The sequence below is a fragment of the Balaenoptera physalus genome (genome assembly GCF_965194825.1).
Source record: "Balaenoptera physalus genome assembly, chromosome: 2".
In the NCBI taxonomy this organism is placed as follows: Eukaryota; Metazoa; Chordata; class Mammalia; order Artiodactyla; family Balaenopteridae; genus Balaenoptera; species Balaenoptera physalus.
The window spans coordinates 121,933,876-121,948,318 of record NC_138883.1 but is presented as its reverse complement, the minus strand read 5'-3'; the positions used below and the strand labels follow the sequence as shown (position 1 = coordinate 121,948,318).

Here is a 14,443-nt window from a genome sequence, read left to right as displayed (position 1 = left end):
TGGCGTTGGTCGCATTCTGACAGCATAGTTTTTACCTGTCGTCTGAGTAACATGGACAAGGCAGGCCAGTGCTGTAAGCACAGAGAAGGGAAAGAGTGGGTCAGGCTGAAGCCAGGCTTCCCCTGGGGCAGGGGTGGGGCTGGAGAAGCTGAGCCACAGCAGCAAGCAGGGCCTCGGCACAGGGTTGCCAGAGGGGCAAGGGGGCGGAGACAGGAGGAGACCGGACTGAGTGGATTTGCAGATTTCTCCTTGAGCCAGTATTTCATGAATCTCAGTTTTAAGAAACTAGGATATGAAGGTTCTTAATCCAAGATCCATCACAGGCTTCCACACTCCATGATTTTCTGAAAAATATATGCAATACTGTGTGTGTGTCCAACTGCATTTTGGGGCCAAGGGTGTCCACGGCTTGTATCAGACCCTCAGTGAGTTCTGAACCACTGAATCAGGTTACCCAAGTGTCCTTCCCTTACAGAGAAGACCCAATTTTCCACTTAGGGTCTCCCTTGGCTTTCAAACTACCCATGGGTGCAGCTATGTCTCTGGAGAGGGTTCTACTCCTAGGAAGATGGGCTCCTCTTGCAGCAGAACTGGCTACCGCCCACATTGGCATGGTACATGGGAGAAAGGTCTTGGAATGAAAACTTAGGCTGAACCACAGCTCTGTTACTTGATTATTACAGCAAGACTGATGACGTTATCTGTTCTAATGACTGGACGGTCCTTGCCATGAGCATCAAACGAGACACGGAGAATTGTGTAACGTTCTCAATGAATGGTTACTGCTGTGGAAAGAGGGGCTTGAGAAATGGGTCCCACCATCCCCAACAGTCGCTAGCACCTTTACCTGACAAGATGAGGTTTAACGAACGCTTGCTCCGACTGCTCCGGGCTCTCGACCTGCAGGGCATCCTCCAGCAGCTGGGCTATGACGTCCCGAGAAGGCCCTTGTTCTTCTGAGCAAACTGGCGTCTTCATTTCTTGGAGCAGTATCAAGTATTTGCTTTCTATCTGGCAGAGCTTGGCTTCCAGGCTGGAATACTACAGAGAATGTGGTAGTTACCTCCATTCAGACAGAGACACAGGAAGAGCAATCCTCAAGTACCTCAAACAATCAAAGAATGACAAGCCAAGAACCACTAGCAAGTGAGCCAGAGAGAGACTGTTTCAAAGACAAGAGATGAATTTATGCCACAGGCCACCTGTCTTATTTAAATGGCCCACATGGGCCCCGTCTTCCTTCTACGGGGTATGACACAGAAGTACTGGTAATAAGGCCTCTGCATGTCAACACACGTATCGGTTCTGGACAGGGTTGAGGTGAGCAGCAGAAACCAGGCCACACGCCCATTGCTGAGGTCAAGCTGAGTGCCACTTGGACACAAGCCCCAAGCAGCTATCCCATGCAACATCAATACTTTCCTAGGACGCTGTGACCCAGAACTAGCTCTCATCTGCTACCTTATCAGACAAATCAATACACCCCTGGAAAACACGCAGGAACAAGGTTTGGGAAGATGTTCTGAGGACTGTTCAAAAGGTATATGAGGCATACAACAGCTGCTGACACAGTGTCACTGAGCTTCATTTGACTGTAACTGGAAAGTCTGTGATGTCTCTACACCCTGCAAAGCCCTTTCCCGCCACAGTCACATCTAACTCTCAAACCAACCCTGTCAGGTTCACAGAGGGGGCATCACCCTCACCATCCCCATTTATAGATAAGAAACTGATTCACACAACTCAGTAGCATAAATCAAAATCCAAAGAACCTTAATTTGGGGGAACCTTAGAATTGTATTTAATTTTTTCTCTGTAAACTTCATTATATGTGTGAATAAAAGCCACCTCTCAGGACATTTCTATTTGTCTTCATCACGAAGTGAAACTAAACACAGTGCTATGCACTTTATATATTTTAAATATAATTTGGTATCAATAACCACACCCTCCAAGCATGGGGGTTGAACTGATTTTAAAGCAAGTCCATTTTTAAATCGTTTCTGAATCATACCTACCACCAGATAATAGAAATATAACCATCCTGACCCACCTTTGCCATCAGATCCCTCTCTCTTCTTTCTGCATTTCTCCGTAGAGCTGAGAGTTCCAAGATTTCCTTATTCAGAAATTTATTTTGCGTTTTGTACCCCTGTAGATTATCCTGTTGCAAAAAAAAGGTCCATCAATTCACATTGGTTGAATGTTGATTATTCTATATCAGCGGTCCCCAACCTTTTTGGCACCAGGGACCGGTTTCGTGGAGGACAATTTTTCCACAGATCGGGGGGTGGGGGGATGGCTTTGGGACGATTCAAGCGCTTTACATTTATTGTGTACTTTATTTCTATTATTATTACATTGCAATATATAATGAAATAATTACACAACTCACCATAATGCTGACAGGAGGTGCAGCTCAGGGGGTAATGCAAGAGATGGGAAGCAGCTACAAATACAGATGAAGCTTCACTCGCTAGCCCACTGCTCACCTCCTGCTATGCAGCCCAGTTCCTAACAGGCCATGGACGATACCAGTCCGTGGCCCAGGGGTTGGGGACCCCTGTTCAATATAATTAATATTTTGCTGCCTCACCAATCAAATAGCCCTGCTAAGTTAGAACAAGTTCTAAGGAAATGAAAGCTGATTACTAGACACTTTCTGATTAAACTTTGTGGCTACCCTTGGCAGTAGAAGGTAGGCAGGGACTACTGCTGTAATGAAGGAGATGGGGAAATAAATTTATTTAACGGTGGTGATTTTCCTCACCTGTCCTTAGGAAAAGTAAGTAGGACTTATGTCCTAAATCTATGCAAATATTTTATCTACCCACATTCGTTGGGTACAAAAGGTAATGCCTTACATTCATTTTGTTTTTTAACTAGAGAAACTGAACAAATTTTCTGTACATTCTCATTTTTACTTATCCAGTTTATGTGGAAGAGGCTACACACATACACAATGCCCTTATCTAAAGGATTACTCTTAATAATGAATACCTATAACCTACAATGTACAAGGCACTTAAGAGAACATGTTCCTCAACTTTTTTACATTAAAAAATTTCAAACTTATGAAAACGTTGAAAGGAAAGTACAATAAACACAATATACCCTTCACCTAAATTTGCCAATTGTTAACTTTTGCCACATTTACTTTCTGTTTTTAAGAGAACATCACAAGCTGGTGACACGTTCTGCCAAGTCCAACTAAAAGTTCAGCCCTGGCAGAAGCGGGTGCCATACGTGACCTTCAGCCTTTGAAACTCTGAGCAAGGCAAGCGAAAGGAAACCTCTGAGACAACTGGGGCAGTTATTTCTAAATGCTCCCTACCAAATTCAGTCTTTTACAAATGTGTTTTTCTCCTACTCTGTTTGAAGTTTTCAAGGAATTTCTGATCCCTCAATCACAACAGCTCCAAGCACAGGCCAGGGGTGGTCAAGAAAGGCACTGACTCCTGTGCTGTCCCAGGACAGAGACCATGGCCCCTCCCCAGAGATGTGTCCAGAGACATGCCCCAATCTCCAAACTAGAAACCACCATGGCGGTACACAAGTTCCCCTGAAAATACAGAAGAACTGAAAATGTTCCAGCAGTCCCTTTAATCGCTGACACCTATGGAGCACCTGCTATGGGTTACAGGTGCCCTGTGCAAGGCGCGTGAGGTCCTCGAGCCCATTCAAACCTCACAACTCTTCAGCAGCCACTCTCGTCATCTCCATTTCCTAGGTGAAGAGCTGAGCCACAGAGAGGCTGCGCAACTACTAAGTGTCGGGCTGGGAGCCAGGCCTGCTGCGCTCTTGGCCCAGGTACTTGGCCCCCGATGCCCACCTGAGCTCTGATACGCATCACACCTTCTCAGTCTCAGCAAGACCACACGTCATGACAAGCGTTCAAGACAGGCGCTGTCAAACCCCAAAGGAGGTCCACAGACTTCCTTTTCTGATCAGAATCACGATGTTCTCCTTTCTCCTGGCGTCTTGAAGTTCTCATATTTGGAAACAATGAACAAACACGTTACTTAAAGGCAGGCTGATTGAAGGAAGGTGAGCTAGAGGGCACCTAAAGAATACACTGGGCCATGATGGACAGAGACTGAGCAGCACAAGGTGGGTCGGGGGAGCGGGACACCACAGTCTGCCATCTGTGTCTTTGAGTCCAACTGTGCATTACAGTCTAAGGAAGTCCTGATAATGTATCTCAAGGATTCTTTCTCTAAAAAGGGAACCCTCTTGCACTGTTGGTGGGAATGTAAATTGATACAGCCACTATGGAGAACAGTATGGAGGTTCCTTAAAAAACTAAAAATAGAATTACCATATGACCCAGGAATCCCACTACTGGGCATATACCCAGAGAAAACCATAATTCAAAAAGAGTCATGTACCAAAATGTTCATTGCAGTTCCATTTACAATAGCCAGGGCACGGAAGCAACCTAAATGCCCATCGACAGACGAATGGATAAAGAAGATGTGGTACACATATACAATGGAATATTACTCAGCCATAAAAAGGAACGAAATTGGGTCATTTGTAGAGACGTGGATGGATCTAGAGACTGTCATACAGAGTGAAGTAAGTCAGAAAGAGAAAAACAAATATCGTATATTAACGCATGTATGTGGCACCTAGAAAAATAGTACAGATGAACCGGTTTGCAGGGCAGAAATTGAGACACAGATGTAGAGAACAAATATATGGACACCAAGGGGGGAAAGCGGCGGGGAGGTGGGGCTGGTGGTGTGATGAATTGGGTGATTGGGATTGACATGTATACACTGATGTGTATAAAATAGATGACTAATAAGAACCTGCTGTATAAAAAACTAAATATAATAAAATTTAAAAATTAAAAAAAAAAAGGATTCTTTCTCTAGAATGATGATCACAGCAAGCTAAGACTCTATGAGGTGCCAGGTGCCCCGTGAGGACTTTACGTGGAATACCTCTTTTAACCCTTACAAGACCGTATGAGGTGAGTGCCATTTCACAGATGAACACTGAGGCAGAGAGGTGAACCAGCCTGCCCAAGGTCAGAGGTCATGAGTGGCAAAGCTGGGTTTGAACCCAGCCAGGTCTGACTCCAGAGCCCATGCTCAGTCTAAACCACCACCCCATACTGGGACACATCCCCTTCCTCATTGGTGTTTATTACAGTTGTGATTCTGCTTTTTTGTTTTTGTGCTTTATAAACTAAACTCTGAGCTCCAGGAGGACAGAGACTGTATACTTTGTGCAGAGTACAAAGCCCAGCACATGGCTGACTGACTGACTGAATGAATGAATGAATGAAAGAGTCCCAAGAAGGAAAAGCTGTATGCATGAAGATATTCATGAAATAACAAATCACAGGAAAGAAGACAGAGGCTGATTAAGTAAATGATGACAGAGTCAAAAGATGATCATTAATGATAGCAATACAGAAAGTGCCTGGGTTCTAAGGCTGAATGAAACAAAAGTCTATCTACTCCAGGAAATGGAAGAATTATGTAAACATGGACAAGGCCTGGAAGGAAGTATGGGAAAAATATTTAAATCATTAGGGTGGTAAAATCCTAAGACCAATATGTGCTCCTGCCTCAAGATACTACAGGAACAGAAAGTGACCACATATGAGACCAAAAAAGAAATGTTAGCATATTCTAAAAAGCAGAAATCTTTACAGGCACATACACTGACTATAAAGCAAGACACTGAATAGTAACAGTAACAACAACAAAAAAGATACCTTCCCCCCACCAAAACACACACAAAATCTTTTTTTCCCCACCTAGACATTTTAAATTTGGGGTCAAACGAAGAAATCAATATGGGAACCATGCGGTATCTAAAAGTGAAGGACAATGAGATTCTTCACTCCAATTCTCCCAGTGCCACCACAGAGGAGGCACGAATGTGACTGTCTTCTGCATGGCACAGGGGATGCCCTGGCAATATCCGGCCCAGGCAGAGCAATGTCAGAAAACATGAGGTCACCAAGCCGGGCAGGACTCACTCAGAACGCACAGGCCACAGGGGAGTCCCTTAACAACCTTTCTGCCTCTCCATAAGCTATGTCACCACTTAACCTCACTGTTGTGGAATTTTGGAGCCACAGACTTTATAAATTAAGCTGAGAAATGTTGGAGAAAAAAAAAAATGTCACCCGCTACCCCGCAAAAAGCAAAGGTCGAGAAGTCTAGCTGTGATCAGCTCCGTCAGTCGTCTCCAAAAGGAGCTGTGTGGAGCCACAACAACAAAGCCACACACTCCCCTCCACACCCTGGCTCGGCTCCCCGGGAAAACATGCTCCCCACGCGTCCCCCACTGCCGAGCGCTGGGACCTGGAAACCGAACGCCCTGGTGTCATTCTCCAAACACTACGAAGACAGATGTGCTTGCAAAATATAAAATTCACTTGACCTTAAATAAGTGGTCTTAAAACGTGTATCACTGATGGGATGTATATTTAGGGTCAGTACACTCTAGATTGCATATATAAACAAAACCAAATTTTACTGGCAACACTAACCAAGACCTTTTTTTTTTTAAACACGGCTATTTTTGTAGTAGATATAATTATAAAGTAATGAGATTGAGGGTTTTGGTGGTGTTTTTGCCCTTTTGGTTTTTCTCACCAATAAACCCTTCTGGCCTCATATATCTACTGGGTGCCGTCACTGAGAAGTTGTCACCATGGGAGACCACATACATATTCCGACAAAGTCGTCATTATTCCAGTGTTTTAATTTCCATTTTGGAATTATCTTTAAGGCCCAGGCATGTCCATCAGTCATCCAATCTATTGACACTGCATGACAGGTACTACTAGTCAGGAAGCAGGCTCAGTAACAACCTCAAAAGTGGCAAACCTTTGCGCTTCAAGGATAAACTGCATTTGGAGGGCAAAACATTCTGAGTGCCACATTATTTGCAAAAAGTGGGTAGCCAGGTGAGGAAGACTTTGCGGCCAGGTGGGACGGAGAGCTGCAGAACTGTGTGGGGTCAGCTGGGGTCTGGGCTACACCCAATGCCTCATGTCCTAGGAGACACTTCTCCACCTGCAACTTCTCCAAATCGAGAACTGGTGGCAGCAAAACTTTTCGGACCCTCGCTGTGGCCTGACAGTGGCCCAAGGCCATTCAGCTCTCCCCTCGGGACCAGCACGCTTCTCCGTGGGCACAGAGTCAGACTGCCCATGCCTCCCACTAACGCTCTTCCTACCTCATCAGCTGGCCACCACCCCAGGTATGATGGGGAGAGTCACCTCCATTCAGGAACCAGCCTCCCATCCCCAGGGCCAGCCAGAAAGGGACACTGGGAAGAGAGCTCTGCCCTCCCTTCTGAGTGTCAGGACCCTCCTGCCTTAGGCATGGGGGGCACGGACTCTGAGCAGGCCTCCTTCCCCGGTGTGCTTGGGAGCCAGGGTCTGCTTTCCCACCCGACCCCACACTAGCTGTTGGGAACAGTGTTCCCTCACCTGGCCTCCATTATGTCCTGGGGCGGGCTATGCAAATGATGGTGTGTGCATCCACGCACAGAGGGGGCAAGAAACAGCCTCTGCAGGTTACATGGAGTAATAAAGTCCTAAGGGTGTCTTAAAAGACACCCTTAAAAGAAAGAGAAGTCGCAGCTGCCTGAAAGCAAGGGAGGGGAAAGATCTGAAACTGTTCTGAGCTATGGCGACATCGACAGGCTGAGACTTTCATTTTCCAAGGAAGCTTCTTAGAAACCTAGTAATTATCTGACTGGAAGTCCTGTGGCACTTGTTTTAAAAAAAAAAAAGGCACAGCTGCTCTGCTGTCACACCAAATTAGTTCACTGAGGCTAGCAGCTCTAGAGTGACATCAACAGACAGGCTGTTAGCGGGTTTTGGATTTCTTGTCCCAATAACAGGGGCCCACGCCCTGCTCTTACTTTCAGTCGGTCCAGTTCCAGCTGGTCCCTGGCTGTGGGGAGGGCCACAGGAGAGCTGGGCATGGAGGTGGGAGAGGACACGCTGCCCTCGCACTCGCTGAGCTGCCGGGAGAGCTTCATGATGACCTCGTCCTTGGCCTGGATGGTCTCCATCAGCATCCCCAGCTGCTCGCTGAGCTCGCCCACTTTGTTCTTCAGCGTCCTTACTTCCTGCTGAAGACTCTCCTTCTCCTGGCTGAACCTCTCCAGCTGGCTGGTGAGGCCCAGAATCTGGTCGTCCTTCTGGTGCAGAAGCCCCAGCGTGTCCTGCGGGACCCCCTCGCAGAGGCGGCTGCTCGTGAAGTACTTGTCGTACTGGGAGGACCGCACTGTCTGCTGCAGAAGCCGCACAAGCTCCTAGGAGCCAGGGGAGGATGGAGTGGGGAGCAGAGACAGGAGAAAAAGCAGAAATCATGGCAACTCTGCATGGAGCAACCATTGGTATTTGAGCAAATGCAGAAACTTTACTGGAAATATTTTAATACCCAACTTCCTCATGAAGGATCTCAAAAATAGAGAAGGAAAAATATTTATTCCATAAAGGCTGTCTGTAGAGAACAATAATAGGAAACAGGAAATAGTGGACAGGCAGACTGCAATTAGCAATGGCTCCCAGTAAAGGTTCATCTGTATTAAAAAATCTGAGGTCTAAATTCACTGACCTGCTGAGGAATTAAGTATAATTAGGTGTGATCAGCTCAAAAGGAAGCTGCTGTTTAACAGGATGTGGAAACTCTTTTAACAACTGTTCATGGGCCTTGGGCTGAAGCTATGCTCAGAGAGATTCGACAGCAGGGCAGGCATGGGCAAGGTGCAGACAACACCCTCCCCGACCCACCCTGAGGGGTCTTCACTCTCGTCGGAATTTCAAATGTCCAAGCAGAGCAGCAGTGCCTAGGTCGATGGCCATGACAACATACAACTCTTAGGGGAAAAGCACCTTCTGGGAAATAATGGAGTCAGAGAGACATGAAAGCCGGGTTTTGCTCCTCTGGTCCCTGGTCTGCTGACATGAGATGAGATAGAAATGTGAGGAAGAAGAATTACCTTCTGACTGGATAAGTCTTTCCTTAACCTTTCCAGCTCTTCCTGCTGGTTCTGGACCTGCAGCTGCATCTCGGAGGCCAGCTTGCTGGTGCTACCACTGCCCGATGCCGATGGCCCCTCGGCTGAAGGGTCACCACTACTGTGGCGATTTTTATACGATCCAATCATGTCTTTCAAAGGGCGTTTTCCTTTGTAGGGAATACGTCCAAAATCAAAGGGAAATCCTGAGCCAGTTACTCCTACATAAAAACAAAACTTGTTTAAGTTCAGGTCAAATTTTCCTTTTGGAAATTCCAGTAAAATACATTAACATTCCATCTATCATCCTCTAAGGAGTTCTGCATGCGTCACTCTCTGCTCCTACCTCATTCTTGATAATAACCAAGCTTAAAACCAAAGATGATCTTTCATGTGATCACTTTTAAAGAAAGCTTTCTCTATTTGATTGCTCAATTTTTGCATTAAGACAGACGAAAAAAAAGTCAGACTATACATTAGTACTAAGGAGGAATTTATGACAAAACTGTACTCAGCTCTCTCAAGATTCTTTTGTAATGTTAAGTTTATTTTCCAAAAGATCAGTTCTAAGCCTATGTGTTCACATCACCATTTTCCTATTTCAGGTACTTTGAGGACCAAAGAGAACAGAGACACAGACCAGGGAAGAACGTGGTTGCTCCAGGTTCCTACAGCATCCTGAACACAAGGTGTCCCTTCCCCCAGGCACCTTAGTAAGGACAGGGCCTGCATCTAAAGAGTTAGAGGGTAGGACTTAGAGATACACTAGGGATCCCCGGCTGCTTATTTTTAGCTAGTCTGTCCTTACTAAAAAAACAAAGCAAAAAAACCCCAAGTTTATGTTTTCTTAATTGTAAACACATTTTATTCTCTTCCTTAAAAATGAGTATTTAAAAATATTGAGGGATCCAAATAAATTTTAGTATAAATGGATTCAAATATATATTAAAAATATAAAGAGGAGAGTACATACTATATAGGTTCCATTTATATAACTTTAGAAAACAGGCAAAACAAGTCTATGATGTTAGGAGTCAGGACAGTGGTTTCGGGGGCGGGGGTGGGAGGTGAGGCAGTGACTGGAAGGGGTTTGGGGATAGAGGCTGTGACTCCTGGTACTGTCCTGTTTCTTCAAGTAAGTGCTGTCTCCATGGATATGCTCACTTTGTGAAAATCCATTGAGCTATACATTCCTGATTGGGGGACTTTTCTGTGTGTACGCAGATTAGCTTACTTCCCATGAATGACACGGACAAGAAGCTGGCAGGCTGATTCTTGGAGCCGTTACAGGAAATATCCATGAATCAGCAAGATAAAAATCCAGAGACATCCTTGTCCCTCCGTGTCTTCCACACAGGCTCCCTCTCAAAGGGATCAGGGGCTGGGCAGAGGCTGAGAAGGCTGCTCCCAGACAAGAAGCTGCTCTGCAGGGGTGCTGGGAGTTTCTTGCCCCACCCGAGTCACTAAGCCTTACTGATTCTTCCTTCCCAATCTTGCTACCATTCACCCTTCCATTTCATTCCTAGAGTCTCTATGGGGAAGTCAGAGCCAACAATGTTTACCTTCAACAATCCAAATCCCCAACACAAATCCCTGTTCCTCAGAAGGCCTTCCCAGTTGACAATGAGCCCCTCTCCTGGGTGCCCCACTGGCTGTGCCACATGCTGGGTCACGAGGCACGTGACTCACATCTTCACCACGTCACACTGGACCTTAGGGTTCCATGCTACCATCCTGGGGATCACAAGTAAACTCCCCACCAAAGCAAGTCATGTGGTCCTTTCCCGGGGACAGAAAAAAATATTACCTTCAGTAAATATGTGCTCTCAGTAAAGATTTCCTAAAATCCTGCCTCCTAATCCTGCCAGCTCGTTCCAGAATGAAGCATAAGGCAGAATTTCAAAATTATTTATTGTTATTTTACATTTAAAACATCAATATTCCCTCAATGGATCAATGGATGTAGGATCATGAAGGGCTGCTTAACGCATTAGGCAAAATGCCAATGGAGAGATGTATGAACGGGTCAGGCTGACACCCTAAATCCTGCTTGACCTTAACATCACAAAAAGAGGGAAAAGCAGATATGATGTGGTTCCAGATGTGATGCAACAAGAAATACACAGCATCCCTAGCCCCCACCCCACCCCAAAATATTCTTGTCATAATTAAAAGTCAACCCTGAATCTGGGCAGGCCTCTGCTCTAGTGACAAGTGTACAGGAAATACAGGGATGGAGGAGTATATTCTGTGACCCCGCAAAAATATAATTAACAAAATCCAGAATGTGGGCAATTCCTCGGCATGAAGACCCTGTTTCTTCAACAGGCGTGGCAAGGGAAACAGAAGACAAAAAAAACCAGAGAGCTGTTCAGACTGAAAGAGATCCAAGAAGACACACAACTAAACATACTTGGGGGCCTGTCAGCCCCTCATTTGCTCATGCCAACTGCAAGCAGACATTTATGGAACAACCGGAGAAGTAGACAAGAAGGATTTACTGTAAGTGTTTAGGTATAACGATGAAGCTGTGTTTCTTTTAAAGAGCCATCTCTTGGAGATACATACTAAAATGTTTACAGATGCAAAGGACTAATATCTAGAACTTCCTTTAAAATAACCCAGCTGGTGGTGGGTGCCAGGAGGGGCAGGAGCTCAGAGGAGATACAGAGGAAAAAAGAGAGGCCATAAGTTCAAAACTGTGGAATGTGACACTACAGCTGCTACTTTTGTGTGCATTAACAAATTCCTATAAATAAAAAGTTTTAGTTTTTTTAAAATCAGTATTTCTGTAAAGAGCACCATGACTTCCAGATCTTCTACCTCCTGAAAAGGTTTCAGAACCGCAGGGTTGGACAGTTATTTATTTCTTGCGACATCTCATTTCCAAGCCTTTATGTTTTATTTCCCACAAAGAGAACACAACTCCTGCTGGGTCTCATGCTCCCAGTGATACCTGCTACCAAAGGGTCTCCCACATCACCAGTGGTTAACAGATGGCAGCGGAGAGAATGAAAGACAGCAGGGACCACACCCATACCTTTGTTTCCTTCAGGGATCTGCTTCTTCCTTTCTTCCTGTGCCGTGGACTCCTCCAGGTCCTTCGGGCTTGGATCTAAGAGCTCCCACTCTTCACTGGTGTAAAACACACTCCTGCGACTGTCGTTATGCCCTCTCCCAGGGCGAAAAGAAGACATTGAATTTCTATTGGGAAAAATGAAATGTTTTATTTTTTTAAAAAATGGTCACATACATACACTTGGCAAAAACTAAAATCTGACAATAGCAAATGTTGGTGAGGATATGGAGAAATGAGAACTCTCATACACTGCTGGTGGGAGTCTAAACTGGAACTATTACCATGGAGAACAATTCAGCAACATACAGATAAGTTGAAGAAGTTTTTGCCCTAAGACCCAGCGACCCAGCATTTCTTAGATTCTTCAACATGTGCACAAGGAGACACAAACAAGAACATCCACTGCAGCACTATTCATATTAGCAAAATACCCCAACAACCTAAACATCTATTGACAAGAGAACAGATAAATAAACTGTAGCATATTCATACGATCAAATACTATACATCACTTAAAGTGAATTCATTCATTCAACACATATTAATTAAGTGCCTACAATGTGCCAGGCACTGTTCTAAGTGTTTGGGATATGCTAGTGAACAAATATTCCTGTCCTTGTGGAATGTACATTCTATCTAAAGCTACATGGATCATATGGACAAATATTTTTTAAATGCTGAATAAGAAAAGAAAGAAAATTGAAGAATGACATGTACAACATGATATTTTTTTAAATCTTCAAGATAATACTGTTAATAGATATCATTTATAGATACACACATATGTAGTAAAGCTTAAAAATCCACACAAGAATGATAATTATCAAATACAGAACACTGGTTACTCCTGTGAAGGGCAAGAAAAGAATGGGATCATGGAGACAAGAAAGGATTTGAACCATATCTATAATGTTTTAAAAAGTGCAGCAGAAATATGACAAAATTATATAGTTTAGTAGTGGTTACCCAGGTAATCAATTTACTATACTTTACACTTGCCTGTGTGCTAAAATTATTTCATTAAAACTTTTAAAAACTAGGTTGGGATTTCTACTTCCAGTGAAGATGGACTAAGAGGGACTGGATTTACAGTCATCTGAAACAACTGAAAAACTGAACAAAATACAGGAAACAATGATTTTCAGATATTGGGCATCAGGCTACACAGGGCAGTGATCCCTGAGAGGTGGAAAACAAACGAGGTAAGCCCCACCCCTGCCCAAGCTTACTGCCTAGAGACTTTCCAGGCCACGGTGCAGGCGGTGGGAACCCAGGTGGAGCTCTCCCATGAATTGATAAGACAGAGCTGGGAATCCCAAGGCAGGTGGAGTTCACAGGGCACAGTACTGGAGAGAAAAGAGCTGCATGGAGAGCTGCAGAAACATCAGAGGGTTCCCAAGTCTCCAGATGAGTACTATCAGGCTTGTGTGTAAGAAAGCTATCCAAGAATGGGGAAAGAACCCCCTGAGAGGAGCAGAGGGAACCATCCCTGGGGCTCACACAATAGTGTCTAGTCCCACCATCCAGAGTGGAAAACCTCACACGTCATGGAGTATGGTAGGCTGGTACTTGGAAAAAGGTTACTGACATTATCCCTAGACTAAAGTCCGCTCTCATACCACCTAAAAAAGCTTAAAAATGAACTTCAAACTGTTTCTGAGTAATTAAAGTACATTCCAGAATAAAGCTTAAGAATATATGTACAGGGGGCTTCCTGGTGGCGCAGTGGTTGAGAATCTGCCTGCTAATGCAGGGGACACGGGTTCAAGCCCTGGTCTGAGAAGATCCCACATGCCGCGGAGCAACTGGGCCCGTGAGCCACAATTACTGAGCCTACGCGTCTGGAGCCTGTGCTCCCCAACAAGAGAGGCCGCGATAGTGAGAGGCCCACACACCGCGATGAAGAGTGGCCCCCACTTGCCGCAACTAGAGAAAGCCCTCACACAGAAACGAAGACCCAACACAGCCATAAATAAATCAATAAATAATTTTTTTAAAAAAAGAATATATGTACAGGAACACACACAAAAATCTAGCACCCAGAAAGGTAAAACTCGTAATTCGGGCATGCAATAAAAAATTATCAGGCATGCAAAGAAGTAGGAAAATACCACTCATTCTAAGGAGAAAAATCACTAAACAGAAACAGACTCAGAAATGACAAATAATAAAATTAGTAGACAAGGATTTTAAAAGTTACTATAACTGTTTCCCCATGTTTGAGAAGCTAGAAGAAAGACTGAACATGTTAAATAGAGATACGGAAGATGTGAGAAAAAGATCCAAATCAAAACTTCTAGAGATAGAGGAAAACACAGGTAGAACATTCTTTGACATAAATCACAGCAATATTTTTTTAGA

General features: G+C 44.6%; 1 protein-coding gene across 6 annotated transcripts in view; it reads right to left on the bottom strand.

Annotated features, from left to right (window-relative positions):
* The window catches only part of TBC1D2B (TBC1 domain family member 2B), an 86,968-nt gene that overhangs the window by 22,289 nt on the left and 50,236 nt on the right, over positions 1 to 14,443 (bottom strand). For all 6 annotated transcript variants that reach the window (XR_014260871.1, XR_014260872.1, XM_082450782.1 and 3 more), the window contains 5 exons: positions 12,044 to 12,207; positions 8,986 to 9,224; positions 7,900 to 8,295; positions 2,054 to 2,164; positions 848 to 1,041 (listed from right to left, as the gene is read on the bottom strand). Coding sequence is in view for 4 of the 6 variants with exons in the window: in XM_082450782.1 (XP_082306908.1) it covers positions 848 to 1,041; positions 2,054 to 2,164; positions 7,900 to 8,295; positions 8,986 to 9,224; positions 12,044 to 12,207 (1,104 nt within the window). In the remaining 2 variants the exon portion in view is untranslated. The remainder of the gene's footprint in view (positions 1 to 847; positions 1,042 to 2,053; positions 2,165 to 7,899; positions 8,296 to 8,985; positions 9,225 to 12,043; positions 12,208 to 14,443) is intronic.